Source organism: Oncorhynchus gorbuscha, unplaced genomic scaffold (assembly GCF_021184085.1).
Source record: "Oncorhynchus gorbuscha isolate QuinsamMale2020 ecotype Even-year unplaced genomic scaffold, OgorEven_v1.0 Un_scaffold_1037, whole genome shotgun sequence".
Lineage (NCBI taxonomy): Eukaryota > Metazoa > Chordata > Actinopteri > Salmoniformes > Salmonidae > Oncorhynchus > Oncorhynchus gorbuscha.
In genome coordinates, this window is record NW_025745943.1 from 183,624 (window position 1) to 203,984 (window position 20,361).

A 20,361-nucleotide genomic window follows, 5' to 3' on the forward strand; every position below is an offset into this window, starting at 1 on the left:
ACCTATATAGTGTACTGCTATTAATACCTATATAGTGTACTGCTATTAATACCTATATAGTGTACTACTATTAATACCTATATAGTGTACTACATGCTATTAATACCTATATAGTGTACTGCTATTAATACCTATATAGTGTATTACATGCTATTAATACCTATATAGTGTACTGCTATTAATACCTATATAGTGTACTGCTATTAATACCTATATAGTGTACTGCTATTAATACCTATATAGTGTACTGCTATTAATACCTATATAGTGTACTACATGCTATTAATACCTATATAGTGTACTGCATGCTATTAATACCTATATAGTGTACTACTATTAATACCTATATAGTGTACTACTATTAATACCTATATAGTGTGTACTACATGCTATTAATACCTATATAGTGTACTACTATTAATACCTATATAGTGTACTGCATGCTATTAATACCTATATAGTGTACTGCTATTAATACCTATATAGTGTACTGCTATTAATACCTATATAGTGTACTGCTATTAATACCTATATAGTGTACTGCATGCTATTAATACCTATATAGTGTGTACTACATGCTATTAATACCTATATAGTGTACTGCTATTAATACCTATATAGTGTATTACTATTAATACCTATATAGTGTACTGCTATTAATACCTATATAGTGGTCCTTCTGTAGCTCAGTTGGTAGAGCATGGCGCTTGTAACGCCAGGGTAGTGGGTTATCCCCGGGTGTAGAATGTATGCACACATGACTGTAGTCGCTTTGGATAAAAGCGTCTGCTAAATGGCATATATTATATATTATTATTATTATTATTATAGTGTACTGCATACTATTAATACCTATATAGTGTACTACTATTAATACCTATATAGTGTACTGCATGCTATTAATACCTATATAGTGTACTGCTATTAATACCTATATAGTGTACTACATACTATTAATACCTATATAGTGTACTACATACTATTAATACCTATATAGTGTACTACTATTAATACCTATATAGTGTACTACTATTAATACCTATATAGTGTACTGCTATTAATACCTATATAGTGTACTGCTATTAATACCTATATAGTGTACTGCTATTAATACCTATATAGTGTACTGCTATTAATACCTATATAGTGTACTACTATTAATACCTATATAGTGTACTGCTATTAATACCTATATAGTGTACTACTATTAATACCTATATAGTGTACTCCTATTAATACCTATATAGTGTACTACTATTAATACCTATATAGTGTACTGCTATTAATACCTATATAGTGTACTGCTATTAATACCTATATAGTGTACTACTATTAATACCTATATAGTGTACTACATGCTATTAATACCTATATAGTGTACTGCTATTAATACCTATATAGTGTACTACTATTAATACCTATATAGTGTACTACATGCTATTAATACCTATATAGTGTACTACATGCTATTAATACCTATATAGTGTACTACTATTAATACCTATATAGTGTACTACTATTAATACCTATATAGTGTACTACTATTAATACCTATATAGTGTACTGCTATTAATACCTATATAGTGTATTACATGCTATTAATACCTATATAGTGTACTACTATTAATACCTATATAGTGTACTACTATTAATACCTATATAGTGTACTGCTATTAATACCTATATAGTGTACTGCTATTAATACCTATATAGTGTACTGCTATTAATACCTATATAGTGTACTGCATGCTATTAATACCTATATAGTGTATTACATGCTATTAATACCTATATAGTGTACTACTATTAATACCTATATAGTGTACTGCTATTAATACCTATATAGTGTACTATATTAATACCTATATAGTGTACTACATGCTATTAATACCTATATAGTGTACTACTATTAATACCTATATAGTGTGTACTACATGCTATTAATACCTACATAGTGTATTACTATTAATACCTATATAGTGTACTGCTATTAATACCTATATAGTGTATTACTATTAATACCTATATAGTGTACTGCATGCTATTAATACCTATATAGTGTACTACTATTAATACCTATATAGTGTACTGCTATTAATACCTATATAGTGTACTGCTATTAATACCTATATAGTGTACTACTATTAATACCTATATAGTGTACTACTATTAATACCTATATAGTGTACTGCTATTAATACCTATATAGTGTACTACTATTAATACCTATATAGTGTACTACTATTAATACCTATATAGTGTACTACTATTAATACCTATATAGTGTACTACTATTAATACCTATATAGTGTACTGCTATTAATACCTATATAGTGTACTGCTATTAATACCTATATAGTGTACTACATGCTATTAATACCTATATAGTGTACTGCTATTAATACCTATATAGTGTACTACTATTAATACCTATATAGTGTACTACATGCTATTAATACCTATATAGTGTACTACTATTAATACCTATATAGTGTACTACTATTAATACCTATATAGTGTACTACTATTAATACCTATATAGTGTACTACTATTAATACCTATATAGTGTACTGCTATTAATACCTATATAGTGTATTACATGCTATTAATACCTATATAGTGTACTACTATTAATACCTATATAGTGTACTACTATTAATACCTATATAGTGTACTGCTATTAATACCTATATAGTGTACTGCTATTAATACCTATATAGTGTACTGCTATTAATACCTATATAGTGTACTGCATGCTATTAATACCTATATAGTGTATTGCATGCTATTAATACCTATATAGTGTACTACTATTAATACCTATATAGTGTACTGCTATTAATACCTATATAGTGTACTGCTATTAATACCTATATAGTGTACTGCTATTAATACCTATATAGTGTACTGCATGCTATTAATACCTATATAGTGTACTGCATGCTATTAATACCTATATAGTGTGTACTACATGCTATTAATACCTACATAGTGTATTACTATTAATACCTATATAGTGTACTACTATTAATACCTATATAGTGTACTGCTATTAATACCTATATAGTGTACTGCTATTAATACCTATATAGTGTACTGCTATTAATACCTATATAGTGTACTACTATTAATACCTATATAGTGTACTACTATTAATACCTATATAGTGTACTACTATTAATACCTATATAGTGTACTACTATTAATACCTATATAGTGTACTACTATTAATACCTATATAGTGTACTGCTATTAATACCTATATAGTGTACTACTATTAATACCTATATAGTGTACTACATGCTATTAATACCTATATAGTGTACTGCTATTAATACCTATATAGTGTACTGCTATTAATACCTATATAGTGTACTGCTATTAATACCTATATAGTGTACTACTATTAATACCTATATAGTGTACTACTATTAATACCTATATAGTGTACTACTATTAATACCTATATAGTGTACTGCTATTAATACCTATATAGTGTACTACATGCTATTAATACCTATATAGTGTACTACATGCTATTAATACCTATATAGTGTACTACATGCTATTAATACCTATATAGTGTACTGCTATTAATACCTATATAGTGTACTACTATTAATACCTATATAGTGTACTACATGCTATTAATACCTATATAGTGTACTACATGCTATTAATACCTATATAGTGTACTACTATTAATACCTATATAGTGTACTACTATTAATACCTATATAGTGTACTGCTATTAATACCTATATAGTGTACTGCTATTAATACCTATATAGTGTATTACATGCTATTAATACCTATATAGTGTACTACTATTAATACCTATATAGTGTACTACTATTAATACCTATATAGTGTACTACTATTAATACCTATATAGTGTACTACTATTAATACCTATATAGTGTATTACATGCTATTAATACCTATATAGTGTATTACATGCTATTAATACCTATATAGTGTACTACTATTAATACCTATATAGTGTACTACTATTAATACCTATATAGTGTACTGCTATTAATACCTATATAGTGTACTGCTATTAATACCTATATAGTGTACTGCTATTAATACCTATATAGTGTACTACATGCTATTAATACCTATATAGTGTACTACATGCTATTAATACCTATATAGTGTACTGCTATTAATACCTATATAGTGTACTGCTATTAATACCTATATAGTGTACTACTATTAATACCTATATAGTGTACTACTATTAATACCTATATAGTGTACTGCATTCTATTAATACCTATATAGTGTACTGCTATTAATACCTATATAGTGTACTACTATTAATACCTATATAGTGTACTACATGCTATTAATACCTATATAGTGTACTACATGCTATTAATACCTATATAGTGTACTGCTATTAATACCTATATAGTGTACTGCTATTAATACCTATATAGTGTACTGCATGCTATTAATACCTATATAGTGTACTGCTATTAATACCTATATAGTGTACTACTATTAATACCTATATAGTGTACTACATGCTATTAATACCTATATAGTGTACTACATGCTATTAATACCTATATAGTGTACTGCTATTAATACCTATATAGTGTACTGCTATTAATACCTATATAGTGTACTACTATTAATACCTATATAGTGTACTACTATTAATACCTATATAGTGTACTACTATTAATACCTATATAGTGTACTACATGCTATTAATACCTATATAGTGTACTGCTATTAATACCTATATAGTGTACTGCTATTAATACCTATATAGTGTACTACATGCTATTAATACCTATATAGTGTACTACTATTAATACCTATATAGTGTACTGCTATTAATACCTATATAGTGTACTACTATTAATACCTATATAGTGTGTACTACATGCTATTAATGCCTATATAGTGTACTACATGCTATTAATACCTACATAGTGTACTACATGCTATTATTGCATTTCAATTAACAGCTGTGCCTTATGTTAATTAGAGGGATTTCTTTCTTTCCTTAATGCATTTGAGCCAATCAGTTGTGTTGACAATGTAGGGGTGGTACACAGAAGACAGCCCTATTGGGTAACAGACCAAGTCCATATTATGGCAAGAACAGCTCAAATAAGCAAAGAGAAACGACAGACCATCATTACTTTAAGACATGAAGGTCAGTCAATACGGAACATTTCAAGAACTTTGAAAGTTTCTTCAAGTGCAGTCGCAAAAACCATCATGCTCTGTGATGAAACTGGCTCTCATGAGGACCGCCACAGGAAATGAAGACCCAGAGTTACCTCTGCTGCAGAGGATAAGTTCATTAGAGTTCCCTCTGCTGCAGAGGATAAGGTCATTAGAGTTTACCAGGCTCAGAAATTGCAGCCCAAATAATTGCTTCACAGAGTTCAAATAACAGACACATCTCAACATCAACTGTTCAGAGGAGACTGCGTGAATCAGACCTTCATGGTCGAATTGCTGCACAGAAACCACTACTAAAGGACACCAATAAGAAGAGACTTACTTGGGCGAAGAAACACGAGCAATGGACATTAGACTGGTTTGTGGTTTCTGGACATTAGACTGCCATTTGTGGTTCCCACATTGAAGCATGGAGGAGGAGGTGTGGGGGTGCTTTGCTGGTGTCTGTGATTTTATTTAGAATTTTAAAGCACAGAAAACCAACATCGCCCTACACAGTCACCCGACCCCAACCCAATTGAGATGGTTTGGGATGAGTTGGACCGTAGAGTGAATGAAAAGCAGCCAACAAGTGCTCAGCATATGTGGGAACTCCTTCAAGACTGTTGCAAAAGCATTCCAGGTGAAGCTGGTTGAGAGAATGCCAAGAGTGTTGCAAAGCTGTCATCAAGGTCAAAGGGTCGCAACTTTGAAGAATCTCAAATATAAAATATTTTGATTTGTTTAACACTTTTTTTGGTTGCTACATGATATTTGATAGTTTTGATGTCTTAACTATTATACTACAATGTAGAAAATAGTAAAAATAAAGAAAAACCCTTTAATGAGTAGGTGTGTCCAGACTTTTGACAGGTAATGTGTGTGTGTGTGTGTGGGGAGGTGTGTGTGTGCGGAGGTGTGTGTGTGTGGGGAGGTGTGTGTGTGTGTGTGGGGTGGTGTGTGTGTGTGTGTGTGTGTGTGTGTGTGTGTGTGGGGATGTGTGTGTGTGTGGGGAGGTGTGTGTGTGGATGTGTGTGTGTTTTAATAGGAGTCATCTCTCTGTCTCCTTCTCTCAGTTAACGACACGTTGGATGAGATCTTTGACGAGTCTGGAGACGAGGAGGAGTCTGATAGCATTGTTAACCAGGTTCTGGACGAGATCGGCATCGAGATATCAGGAAAGGTGAGACATTGGTGTTTTTATTGTCAAATAAAATGTGTTCTCGATGATGTACCTGATTTTTAATAAAGCCAGAATAAATCCAGACTAAACCCTGAACGAGATCCTTGGGGCTGGTTTCCCAGATGTAGATCTGAAATAGAACCAGGGTTAGTCAGTGTCTGGGGAAACTGGACCTGTATCTAGCATTATAAACTGTCTGGATCCAGCCCTGAATGCTGATTGGCTGACAAGGGTCCCACTGGGTGAGGGTCCCACTGGGTGAGGGTCCCACTGGGTGAGGGTTCAACTGGGTGAGGGTCCCACTGGGTTAGGGTCCCACTGGGTTAGGGTCCCACTGGGTTAGGGCCCTACTGGGTTAGGGCCCTACTGGGTTAGGGTCCCACTGGGTTAGGGTCCCACTGGGTTAGGGTCCCACTGGGTTAGGGTTCAAATGGGTTAGGGTCCCACTGGGTTAGGGTCCCACTGGGTTAGGGTCCCACTGGGTTAGGGTCCCACTGGGTTAGGGTCCCACTGGGTTAGGGTCCTACTGGGTTAGGGTCCTACTGGGTTAGGGTATTCCTGGGTTAGGGTCCTACTGGGTTAGGGTCCTACTGGGTTAGGGTCCCACTGGGTTAGGGTCCTACTGGGGATGTCATTCTGCAGCTCTATGGAAATACTCTGTAAAGTAAGTTAGCCTTGTCTGAGCCAGAATGGCCCATAAGGCAGGAGCTGAATCTCCTGTTTCTGTAGTGAGACAGCTTGATATACAGGACACCCCCTGGACAGGACACTAGTCTATCTCCTGTTTCTGTAGTGAGACAGCTTGATGTACAGGACACCCCCTGGACAGGACACTAGTCTATATCCTGTAGTGAGACAGCTTGATGTACAGTACACCCCCTGGACAGGACACTAGTCTATCTCCTGTTTCTGTAGTGAGACAGCTTGATGTACAGGACACCCCCTGGACAGGACACTAAGTCCTGTGGAAATACTATGAATGGTGTATGCTTGGGAGAATCAAGGTTGAGTTGATTCACTTGGGAGAATCAAGGTTGAGTTGATTCACTTGGGAGAATCAAGGTTGAGTTGATTCACTTGGGAGAATCAAGGTTGAGTTGATTCACTTGGGAGAATCAAGGTTGAGTTGATTCACTTGGGAGAATCAAGGTTGAGTTGATTCACTTGTTGTTCTTATTGATCGTAGATGGTGAACGCTCCTTCAACCAGCAGAAACAAACCCACCTCTTCTGCCACCAAATCAGACGGCATCTCAGACGAAGACATCGAACGACAGCTCAAAGCCTTGGGAGTGGACTAACACACACACACACACACACACACACACACACACCACACACACACACACACACACACACACACACACACACACACACACACACACACACACACACACACACACCCTGTGCCTGGACACACACAACTCCCCCTGCTCAGTTTCTGACATGCCTTTTCTGGGATATAGTGACACTATTATATTTATATATATAGTCTATATGACTGTAGATGGCACTTGATGTAGTTGTAGAGGTCCTGCTGTGTATTGGGTCTACGCAGTGGGCCACACAAGGAGAGTGAGTTTTGAATAACAAGGAAACCACGTTCAGTAGCCTAACGTTGTAGAACGTTGCTGATACAATAAAGTGTAACGAATAAGAGTCTCATTCTACACGTCATAGAGGCGTGTTTTTGTTCTGTACAGCACATTCCTATCTGAACGTTGCAAAAACGTTTTCGTCCTACTGAACGCGCCCCAACAGGTTTTCCACCTGTGTGGAGTTCTAGAACAGGAAGTAAAGGAGAATGCTGCTTTAGTTCCAGGGCAGTGCTCCAAAAGGTCACGGGATTTATCAAGATTTAAAGTTAACAACAGCCTATCAATTAAACAAAGAAACTGGAAAGTTGAATTGCATGTGTAACTGATGATTATACTCATTGTCAGACATATCTTTCCATTTTGAATGCATGAACAGTAGAATCTGAAACTACCTTTCACCCCCCCACTTAGCCCCACCTCTCCCTGTCTTACTTCCCAAGCTGTCCTTTCCAGAACAGGTCCGTACAACAGCGGGACTGCTAGCTCTGTGTGTGTGTGTATCTCAAGGGCGAGTTTCACAGGTGTGTGAGACACTACTGCGTCTTCGTCTAGTGACGCCGTCCTTCCAAATGTCACGGAAACCTGGGCTTCTGAGGCCGACTGGATCTCAATGTTATTACATGTCTGTCAGTAATGACGCCACTGAACCAGTAGGGGACTTCAACAGGGCTCGTACGCACAAAGCCTCTCAGGGTGGTCGTGCTGATCTAGGATCAGATCCCCTCTTATTCAATATGATCTAGGATCAGATCCCCTCTTATTCATTATGATCTAGGATCAGGCCCCCTCTTATTCATTATGATCTAGGATCAGATCCCCTCTTATTCATTATGATCTAGGATCAGGTCCCCTCTTATTCATTATGATCAGTAGTAGTGCTGATCTAGGATCAGGTCCCCTCTTATTCATTATGATCAGTAGTAGTGCTGATCTAGGATCAGGTCCCCTCTTATTCATTATGATCAGTAGTAGTGCTGATCTAGGATCAGTTCCCCTCTTATTCAATATGATCTAGGATCAGGTCCCCTCTTATTCAATATGATCTAGGATCAGATCCCCTCTTATTCATTATGATCTAGGATCAGGTCCCCTCTTATTCATTATGATCAGTAGTAGTGCTGATCTAGGATCAGATCCCCTCTTATTCATTATGATCTAGGATCAGGTCCCCTCTTATTCATTATGATCAGTAGTAGTGCTGATCTAGGATCAGGTCCCCTCTTATTCATTATGATCAGTAGTAGTGCTGATCTAGGATCAGGTCCCCTCTTATTCATTATGATCAGTAGTAGTGCTGATCTAGGATCAGTTCCCCTCTTATTCAATATGATCTAGGATCAGTTCCCCCCTTATTCATTATGATCTAGGATCAGGTCCCCTCTTATTCATTATGGTCAGTAGTAGTGCTGATCTAGGATCAGTTCCCCTCTTATTCAATATGATCTAGGATCAGGTCCCCTCTTATTCATTATGATCTAGGATCAGGTCCCCTCTTATTCATTATGATCAGTAGTAGTGCTGATCTAGGATCAGGTCCCCTCTTATTCATTATGATCAGTAGTAGTGCTGATCTAGGATCAGTTCCCCTCTTATTCAATATGATCTAGGATCAGGTCCCCTCTTATTCATTATGATCTAGGATCAGGTCCCCTCTTATTCATTATGATCAGTAGTAGTGCTGATCTAGGATCAGGTCCCCTCTTATTCATTGTGATCAGTAGTAGTGCTGATCTAGGATCAGTTCCCCTCTTATTCAATATGATCTAGGATCAGGTCCCCTCTTATTCATTATGATCTAGGATCAGGTCCCCTCTTATTCATTATGATCAGTAGTAGTGCTGATCTAGGATCAGGTCCCCTCTTATTCATTATGATCAGGTCCCCTCTTATTCATTATGATCAGTAGTAGTGCTGATCTAGGATCAGTTCCCCTCTTATTCATTATGATCTAGGATCAGGTCCCCTCTTATTCATTAGGATCAGGTCCCCTCTTATTCATTATGATCAGTAGTAGTGCTGATCTAGGATCAGGTCCCTCTTATCCATTATAACCTAAAGCCAAAACTGATGCTAGATCAGCACTACATTTACATTACATTTAAGTCATTTAGCAGACGCTCTTATCCAGAGCGACTTACAAATTGGTGCATTCACCTTATGACATCCAGTGGAACAGTCACTTTACAATAGTGCATCTAAATCTTAAGGGGGGGGGGGTGAGAGGGATTACTTATCCTATCCTAGGTACACTACTACTGATCATAATGAATAAGAGGGGACCTGATCCTAGATCATAATGAATAAGAGGGGAACTGATCCTAGATCAGCACTACTACTGATCATAATGAATAAGAGGGGACCTGATCATAATGAATAAGGGGGGAACTGATCCTAGATCAGCACTACTACTGATCATAATGAATAAGAGGGGACCTGATCATAATGAATAAGAGGGGAACTGATCCTAGATCAGCACTACTACTGATCATAATGAATAAGAGGGGACCTGATCCTAGATCATAATGAATAAGGGGGGACCTGATCCTAGATCAGCACTACTACTGATCATAATGAATAAGAGGGGACCTGATCCTAGATCATAATGAATAAGGGGGGAACTGATCCTAGATCAGCACTACTACTGATCATAATGAATAAGAGGGGACCTGATCCTAGATCAGCACTCCTGTTCTGAGATGCTTTGTGAACACGGCTCTGATATCTTAGAGCTGTGATGTGGTGGCCAACTCTTGTCCTGGGGAGCTACGCTCCTGCAGGGATTTGTTCCGGCCCAACAGTCATCTTTGTTTTTCTGCTATCCTCTCGTTTTGAGAAAGTGTAAATAAATAAATACATTTATTTCATCAGATATACAAGGCACTTCATTAGATCTTCAGTCTGAAACAGAAAGCTGTCAGTGGACCCTGGTCTAAAGTAGTGCACTATATAGGGCCCTGGTCTAAAGTAGTGTACTATATAGGGCCCTGGTCTAAAGTAGTGTACTATATAGGGAATAGGGTTCTATAGGGCCCTGGTCTAAAGTAGTGTACTATATAGGGTTCTGTAGGGCCCTGGTCTAAAGTAATGTACTATATAGGGCCCTGGTCTAAAGTAGTGCACTATATAGGGAATAGGGTTCTATAGGGCTCTGGTCTAAAGTAGTGTACTATATAGGGAATAGGGTTCTGTAGGGCCCTGGTCTAAAGTAGTAGGGCCCTGGTCTAAAGTAGTGCACTATATAGGGCCCTGGTCTAAAGTAGTGCACTATATAGGTAATAGGGCCCTGGTCTAAAGTAGTGCACTATATAGGTAATAGGACCCTGGTCTAATGCTGCACCCAGCTCTTTAAGCCCTGGTGTTCCAGAGGATTACAGAAGTCAATGATGACACTGAGCTGTCCAGCTGAGAGACAGACTCAGCACCCCGGCAAATCAGGAACAGAACCCCAGCTGCCGTGGCAACCTGGGCCTCTGTTCCGGAACCCTCGGGCCGGGCAGCTGTTGCACTTTCCCCATCCCGGCGATGCTGGCGACCATGGAGACCAAGATGGAGATGATGGTTCTGCAGGTCTCTGGGGAGAGTCAACATGGAGTCGTACACCTTGACCAGGAAGAGAAGAGGAAGTCATGCTGATACCTCAACTGTTAATATGAACCATCACTTTGTGTATGTAGGTTAAAATGTCTACTCACCATCTTTAAAAAGTGACTGAAACACCAGTCAGAGAAATAGTCTTTAGAAAATGTGCTTATTCCTGAAAATAAAACATCTTTGCATTAACTAGTGATGCCTCCACTTATGTCACTTGTTGTATTCAAAATGTCAGCGTATTCCCAAAAGTATCTGGTCTAAAAAAAAGAATAGTGCACTATATAGGGAATAGGGCCCTGGTCTAAAGTAGTGCACTATATAGGGAATAGGGCCCTGGTCTAAAGTAGTGCACTATATAGGGAATAGGGCCCTGGTCTAAAGTAGTGCACTATATAGGGAATAGGGCCCTGGTCTAAAGTAGTGCACTATATAGGGAATAGGGCCCTGGTCTAAAGTAGTGCACTATATAGGGAATACGGAGAAAGAATAGTGCACTATATAGGGAATACGGAGAAAGAATAGTGCACTATATAGGGAATACGGAGAAAGAATAGTGCACTATATAGGGAATACGGAGAAAGAATAGTGCACTATATAGGGAATACGGAGAAAGAATAGTGCACTATATAGGGAATACGGAGAAAGAATAGTGCACTATATAGGGAATACGGAGAAAGAATAGTGCACTATATAGGGAATACGGAGAAAGAATAGTGCACTATATAGGGAATATGGAGAAATCTTTGGCCCTCTGACCTTGCATCTGTCCAGTACTCTGCACCTCACAGTATCATCCACAGCCTCTCCCAGAAGATCTGAGCCGTCACTATGTTGTCGCCGATAACGACTGGGACTCTCCACAGCAGCAGGACAAGATGATTACCAACCAGCCCACGACCCCTGAGATGAACGTTAATTCATCCCCTCATGGGGAAATTAGTCTGTCATCCTTACAGACATAGTATATTCACAACAGTTAAAATAAATATAAATATATAAATAAATATATAAATATAAATACATAAATATATAAATACATAAATAACTAAATATAAATACATAAATAAATATATATAAATATAAATAAATATATATAAATACATAAATAAAAAATAAAAAAATAAATATATATAAATACATAAATAAAAAATAAATAAATATAAATACATAAATAAAAAATAAATAAATATAAATACATAAATAAAAAATAAATAAATGTAAATACATAAATATAAAAATATATATATATAAAATCATAGGATAATAACGATATGATTGGTCAGGTAAAACGTACAGTATAGTCTGCACAGTGGCCGTTACGGTGCTGGGTGATGTCATGTGGTGTAGGACCACCTGTTGACATGGTGGTCAACAAGAGTCCTGAACTACTGCAACCTACAGGGGAACTGGAGCCAAAACAGGATCAATAAGGACATGATGCAATGAGACAGCGATCAATTACCTTTTGAGGAATCGGTCTGAAGAAAAAGGACCCCCCTTACTCAAAGGGTGAGGGGCTAGTATGAACCACACGGGGTAGCATCTCAAAATGGTCTAATCGGCTCTTCGCCGTCATATTCACATCGGCTACGTTTAAAACACATGCCAATTCCAGGTTACATATACTGCCTTTACATAGTAGGTTTTAAAATGGCAGAGAAATAAGGGGTAAAGGTAGATAAAAATTAACTTGCATAAACCAAATTGTTTGACAAACTCAAAGGATGAGGAAGGTTTTTTTTCCCCAAAGCATTCCATAAATGAAACAGTTATAAACATTGGTCACCTGCTGCTCAACTGTGACCTAATCCTCCTTGGAATCAACAGCCAGAACTGATTCATTTTACCGAGACAGTAGGGGATGGATTTATAAAGGTAGGCGCGCTGGTGTCACCTGTTAATTAATAAATGAGCACAAATCCAATATCATCTCATGTCAACCAATCAACGGAATGGAAAGATATAACGTGTTTTTGATCAGGCCGCCGTTCTGAAATGAGAGAGACACAGACAGATAAAAATCACTAATTTGACTCGTTCAATATTAGGTTGGCGACAACGTTCAAAAAGAAACGTTAATCAAACACGTTGCAACACTGTTCCAATGTAACCCATAATATATAAACACGCAAGATACCTTTCAATGTAGGGGCGTATTTTTAAATTATTTTTAGATGATGTCCTCCAATCACAAGACGTCTTTTTCCGCCGTAGGACAAGACAGACGTGAGTTTCATCCAATCAAATCTCTCGACCGCGATTACGCTCGGCCGCGTCGCGTTTTAGCCGCTGTAGCTACGCGCTAGGCGAGACAAGCAGTATGGCGGAAGAAGAGAGTGAATTTCAGTTAGAAGCTTTTAAACAACAATTGAAGAGTTTATTTGTCAGTAGTTCGAGTGAAGAATACGGACTTCAAAGCAAGTTATATTGTGTACGGTTCTGTAAGGTAAAGCAATGTATTGGAATTACACCTTTTTGGGGAGAGAGAGAGAGGAAAAGACTTGTTTTCCCCAGTACAGACTAGCTAACGGTAGCTAGCTAGCTAGCCAGAGCTCCTTTCTCTAATCTATGCTAAGGCTAACTAGCCAACCAACCTAATTCCCCCCTCAAACAGACGGATAACAACCCGTAAATGGCTAGCTAGAAACCAATAAACCAACCTGTTTTCCTCTCCCCTGTAATGTCACATATGTTATATCCTAATTCACCCTTTTCAAAATGCATTATAGTAGCTAGCTAGCTACGGGGAAAATGCATTGGCAAGTCGTTTTCGGGTAGCTTGCTTGTTAGCCAAGTTATCTTCAGTTCACACTTTAGTTAGTTTTAGTTTAGCTGGTAGTTTACCAACATTAGACTCGTGAACGTGTTTAATAAGGCCTCTAGTGGAATTAATGTCTGCACTTTCAGTTTTGAAGTTGCTTTTTACAGTTTGTCAGATTGAAGCGTTAACGTTACATATACTTGTAGCTAGTTACAGTGTCTAGTTAGTCTGACTGTGGCCTAGTTAGGTAATAATGTAGCTAGCTACAGTGTCTAGTTAGTCTTGACTGGCCTAGTTTGGTAATAATGTAGCTAGTTACAGTGTCTAGTTAGTCTGACTGTGGCCTAGTTAGGTAATAATGTAGCTAGCTACAGTGTCTAGTTAGTCTGACTATGGCCTAGTTAGGTAATAATGTAGTGTCTAGTTAGTCTGACTGTGGCCTAGTTAGGTAATAATGTAGTGTCTAGTTAGTCTGACTGTGGCCTAGTTAGGTAATAATGTAGCTAGCTACAGTGTCTAGTTAGTCTTGACTGGCATAGTTTGGTAATAATGTAGTGTCTAGTTAGTCTGACTGTGGCCTAGTTAGGTAATAATGTAGCTAGCTAGTGTCTAGTTAGTCTAACTATGGCCTAGTTAGGTAATAATGTAGCTAGCTACAGTGTCTAGTTAGTCTTGACTGGCCTAGTTTGGTAATAATGTAGCTAGCTACAGTGTCTAGTTAGTCTTGACTGGCCTAGTTTGGTAATAATGTAGCTAGCTACAGTGTCTAGTTAGTCTAACTATGGCCTAGTTAGGTAATAATGTAGCTAGCTACAGTGTCTAGTTAGTCTTGACTGGCCTAGTTTGGTAATAATGTAGCTAGCTACAGTGTCTAGTTAGTCTAACTATGGCCTAGTTAGGTAATAATGTAGTGTCTAGTTAGTCTGACTATGGCCTAGTTAGGTAATAATGTAGATAGTTACAGTGTCTAGTTAGTCTGACTATGGCCTAGTTGGGTAATAATGTAGCTAGCTACAGTGTCTAGTTAGTCTAACTATGGCCTAGTTAGGTAATAATGTAGCTAGCTACAGTGTCTAGTTAGTCTAACTATGGCCTAGTTAGGTAATAATGTAGTGTCTAGTTAGTCTGACTATGGCCTAGTTGGGTAATAATGTAGCTAGCTACAGTGTCTAGTTAGTCTGACTATGGCCTAGTTAGGTAATAATGTAGCTAGTTACAGTGTCTAGTTAGTCTGACTATGGCCTAGTTGGGTAATAATGTAGCTAGCTACAGTGTCTAGTTAGTCTGACTATGGCCTAGTTAGGTAATAATGTAGCTAGCTACAGTGTCTAGTTAGTCTTGACTGACCTAGTTAGGTAATAATGTAGCTAGCTACAGTGTCTAGTTAGTCTTGACTGACCTAGTTAGGTAATAATGTACATTACATCATTACATTTAAGTCATTTAGCAGACGCTCTTATCCAGAGCGACTTACAAATGTAGCTAGCTACAGTGTCTAGTTAGTCTATGGCCTAGTTTGGTAATAATGTAGCTAGCTACAGTGTCTAGTTAGTCTGACTGGCCTAGTTTGGTAATAATGTAGCTAGCGAAGTATTCAGTTGCTATGAAATAAGTTGAGATGGTGATCCAGTGAAAGATTACTTATCCTATCCTAGGTATTCCTTAAAGAGGTGGGGTTTCAGGTGTCTCTGGAAGGTGGTGATTGAGATGGTGATCCAGTGAAAGGGACAATTGTTTTTAATTAATCCAACGTCTTGGTATGGTTTCCCTATCCACTGTCTTTATTTTTCCTCCCCCCTTTCCTACCTGTACCACCCCCCCTGCCCTTTCCTACCTGTATCCCCCCCTTTCCAACCTGTATCCCCCCCTTTCCAACCTGTATCCCCCCTTTCCAACCTGTATCCCCCTTTCCAACCTGTATCCCCCTTTCCAACCTGTATCCCCCCTTTCCAACCTGTATCCCCCCCCCCAACCTGTTCCAACCTGTATCCCCCCCTTTCCAACCTGTATCCCCCCTTTCCAACCTGTATCCCCCCTTTCCAACCTGTATCCCCCCTTTCCAACCTGTATCCCCCCTTTCCAACCTGTATCCCCCTTTCCAACCTGTATCCCCCCCCCTTTCCAACCTGTATCCCCCCTTTCCAACCTGTACCCCCCCTTTCCAACCTGTATCCCCCCCTTTCCAACCTGTATCCCCCCCCCTTTCCAACCTGTACCCCCCCTTTCCCCTTTCCAACCTGTATCCCCCCTTTCCAACCTGTATCCCCCTTTCCTACCTGTATCTCCCCCCCTTTCCTACCTTTATCTCCCCCCCCCCTTCCCTCTCTCCTCCCTCTGCTCCCTTCCCCTGTAGTTGGTGGAGGTGTATTCAGGACGATGGCAGGTACCCTTGCCACAGCTGCAGGTGCTCCAGACTGCTCTATGTTCCTTTGTCCAAGCCTCGGCCTGCTTCCCGTCTGACTGTGAACATGTATGCTACACACTGAGTAGCCTTGCCCTGTAAGTATGAGTCTTGACTTGTTTACCTGCTCCTTGGGGTCCATAGTCCTGTCACCCCCAGTCTCCAGTATGAGTGTTGTTTTCTAGGGTGACTCTGCCCCTTGGGGTCCATAGTCCTGTCACCCCCAGTCTGACTCCGCCCCTTTCAGCCTTGTTATTCCGTCCCTGTTGTAACATTTATTAAAGGAGGTATGAGGCTCAAACAGACCCCTCCCCTTTCTCTCCCCACACCCCTCTCCTTTCTCTCTCCCCACACCCCTCCCCTTTCTCTCCCCACACCCCTCCCCTTTCTCTCCCCCACACCCCTCCCCTTTCTCTCCCCCACACCCCTCCCCTTTCTCTCCCCACACCCCTCCCCTTTCTCTCCCCCACACCCCTCCCCTTTCTCTCCCCCACACCCCTCCCCTTTCTCTCCCCCACACCCCTCCCCTTTCTCTCCCCCCACCCCTCCCCTTTCTCTCCCCCACACCCCTCCCTTTCTCTCCCCCACACCCCTCCCCTTTCTCTCCCCACACCCCTCCCCTTTCTCTCCCCCTCCCCTTTCTCTCCCCCCCCCCTTTCTCTCCCCCCTCCCCTTTCTCTCCCCCTCCCCTTTCTCTCCCCCTCCCCTTTCTCTCCCCTCCCCTTTCTCTCCCCCTCCCCTTTCTCTCCCCCCCCTCCCCTTTCTCTCCCCCCCCCCTTTCTCTCCCCCCTCCCCCTTTCTCTCTCCCCCTCCCTTTCTCTCTCTCTCTCCCCCTCCCCTTTCTCTCTCCCCCCCCCCCTTTCTCTCTCCTCCCCCTCTCCTTTCTCTCTCCTCCCCCTCCCCTTTCTCTCTCCTCCCCCTCCCCTTTCTCTCTCCTCCCCCTCCCCTTTCTCTCTCCTCCCCCTCCCCTTTCTCTCTCCCCCCCCCCTTTCTCTCTCCCCCCCCCTTTCTCTCTCCCCCTCCCCTTTCTCTCTCCCCCTCCCCTTTCTCTCCCCCCCTTTCTCCCTTTCTCTCTTCTCCCCCTCCCCTTTCTCTCTTCTCTCCCCCTCTCCTTTCTCTCTCCTCCCCCTCTCCTTTCTCTCTCCTCCCCCTCTCCTTTCTCTCTCCTCCCCCTCTCCCTTTCTCTCTCCTCCCCCTCTCCTTTCTCTCTCCTCCCCCTCTCCTTTCTCTCTCCTCCCCCTCTCCTTTCTCTCTCCTCCCCCTCTCCTTTCTCTCTCCTCCCCCTCCCCTTTCTCTCTCCTCCCCCTCCCCTTTCTCTCTCCTCCCCCTTTCTCCCCTTTCTCTCTCCTCCCCCTCCCTTTCTCTCTCCTCCCCCTCCCCTTTTCTCTCTCTCTCCCCCTCCCCTTTCTCTCTCCTCCCCCTCCCCTTTCTCTCTCTCCCCCTCCCCTTTCTCTCTCCCCCTCCCCTTTCTCTCTCCCCCCTCCCCTTTCTCTCTCCCCCTCCCTTTCTCTCTCCCCCTCCCCTTTCTCTCTCCCCTCTCCTTTTCTCTCTCCCTCCCCCTCTCCTTCCCCTTTCTCTCCCTCCCCCCTCCTTTCTCTCCCTCCCCCTCTCCTTTCTCTCTCCTCCCCCTCTCCTTTCTCTCTCCTCCCTTTCTCTCCCCCTCTCCTTTTCTCTCCTCCCCCTCTCCTTTCTCTCTCCCCCTCCCCCTCTCCTTTTCTCTCCCTCCTCCCCCCCCCTCCTTTCTCTCTCCTCCCCCTCCCTTTTCTCTCTCCCCCTCCCCTTTCTCTCTCCACAGGAGTGCTTTTGAGCTCTTGCTGTTTTTGAACAGAAATAAGATCCTGCAGGATCCCTTGAAAAAAATCCTTGATTCGTTCCAGGTGAGTTGTCTTAACAACCCCTTGCTTCCTAGCCTGGTTCCATATCTGTTTGTGCTGTCTTGCCAGCTCCTATGGTTGTTGTCATGTCAACAAGACGACACAAAGAGGCTGTGTTGACTCAGCTGACCAATCAGATCATATCCGTTTGAATCAGCTGACCAATCAGATCATATCCATTCCTCACTGCTTTATGGAATGCTCTAAAACCTCACTCTTGAGTTTGTCAAGATGACACGTAAGATCTTGGACCAGGCTAACCTCTTCCTCCTTTTTTCAGGAATGTTTTTCCCAGCTGGAGAGACACCAGAACATCCACCTGCTGCAGGTGGGACAGATCATCAGAGAGAAGGGACCGTGGACCAACCCCATACTGCAGGCCATCCTGAAGGACTCACAACTGCCCCGGGATGAAGGTGAGGGAAAGGCAGGATGAGAGGGAAGGGCCATGGACCAACTTCTACATACTCATCCATGTACCATGTTGTATTACTGACTAGAAATCTGTCCTGTAAATATCTGCTCTGGAGTCGTCCGTCTATAATGACAGGAGTCCGTTAACTGGAGGTTCCTCTCTCTGTGGATTTAATATTTACTATTTATATAATATTTTTATTTATTTACCACTTTTACACTCCTTTCTCTTTCTTTCCCCCAAATATAGAGCACTATTTGGGATGCAGCATTGACCCTTGACCTGTCTCTCTCCACAGTGGACCGGTACCTAGGCTCAGAGGTGCAACATTGACCCTTGACCTGTTTCTCTCCACAGTGGACCGGTTCAGAGGTGCAACATTGACCCTTGACCTGTCTCTCTCCACAGTGGACCGGTTCAGAGGTGCAACATTGACCCTTGACCTGTCTCTCTCCACAGTGGACCGGTACCTGGGCTCAGAGGTGCAACATTGACCCTTGACCTGTCTCTCTCCACAGTGGACCGGTACCTAGGCTCAGAGGTGCAACATTAACCCTTGACCTGTCTCTCTCCACAGTGGACCGGTACCTAGGCTCAGAGGTGCAACATTAACCCTTGACCTGTCTCTCTCCACAGTGGACCGGTACCTAGGCTCAGAGGTGCCAGTGTTCTTTGAGCTGCGTGTTCGTTACCTGCTGTCCAGTGAGCTGTTCACCGAGGCGGTGGTCTTGGCTAAGACCTGCTCTCAGCACCCCGTTGCCGGGCGACACCTGTTCTTCCGACAGGCCTACCTCACCTGTCTGTTGAAGGCATCGCTCCCTCGCCATATGCACGAAGAGGTGAGGAGAACAAACTTTGGTTATTAGGATTCCTGGGTTCTGGATAATAGCATCTGCTAAATGACTTAAATATAACATGTTGGGAATGGGGAGGGGGGCTAATGACTGCTCGGGATAATTACTGTAATTGATAGATGGGATCTACTGTAGAGAGGAGAGGATGGACTGATATGCTAGATGGGATCTACAGTAGAGATGAGAGGATGGACTGATGCAAGCTGGGATCTACAGTAGAGATGAGAGGATGGACTGATATGCTAGATGGGATCTACAGTAGAGATGAGAGGATGGACTGATATGCTAGATGGGATCTACAGTAGAGATGAGAGGATGGACTGATATTCTAGATGGGATGTAGAGATGATAGGATGGACTGATATGCTAGATGGGATCTACAGTAGAGATGAGAGGATGGACTGATATGCTAGATGGGATCTACAGTAGAGATGAGAGGATGGACTGATATTCTAGATGGGATCTACAGTAGAGATGAGAGGATGGACTGATAT

General features: G+C 41.0%; 1 protein-coding gene across 2 annotated transcripts in view; it reads left to right on the top strand.

The window, feature by feature from the left end:
* LOC124021069 (charged multivesicular body protein 2b-like) overlaps nt 1-8,260 on the top strand; it is a 45,763-nt gene extending 37,503 nt beyond the window's left edge. Inside the window, exons 5-7 of one of the 2 annotated variants that reach the window (XM_046336388.1) lie at nt 6,268-6,374; nt 7,561-7,680; nt 7,756-8,260. In XM_046336388.1, coding sequence (XP_046192344.1) covers nt 6,268-6,374; nt 7,561-7,674 — 221 coding nt within the window. In that variant the 3' untranslated portion in view covers nt 7,675-7,680; nt 7,756-8,260. Of the gene's footprint in view, nt 1-6,267; nt 6,375-7,560 lie in introns of both variants that reach the window. The other variant, XM_046336387.1, reaches the window with a different exon arrangement.
* The last annotated feature ends 12,101 nt before the right edge of the window (nt 8,261-20,361 follow it).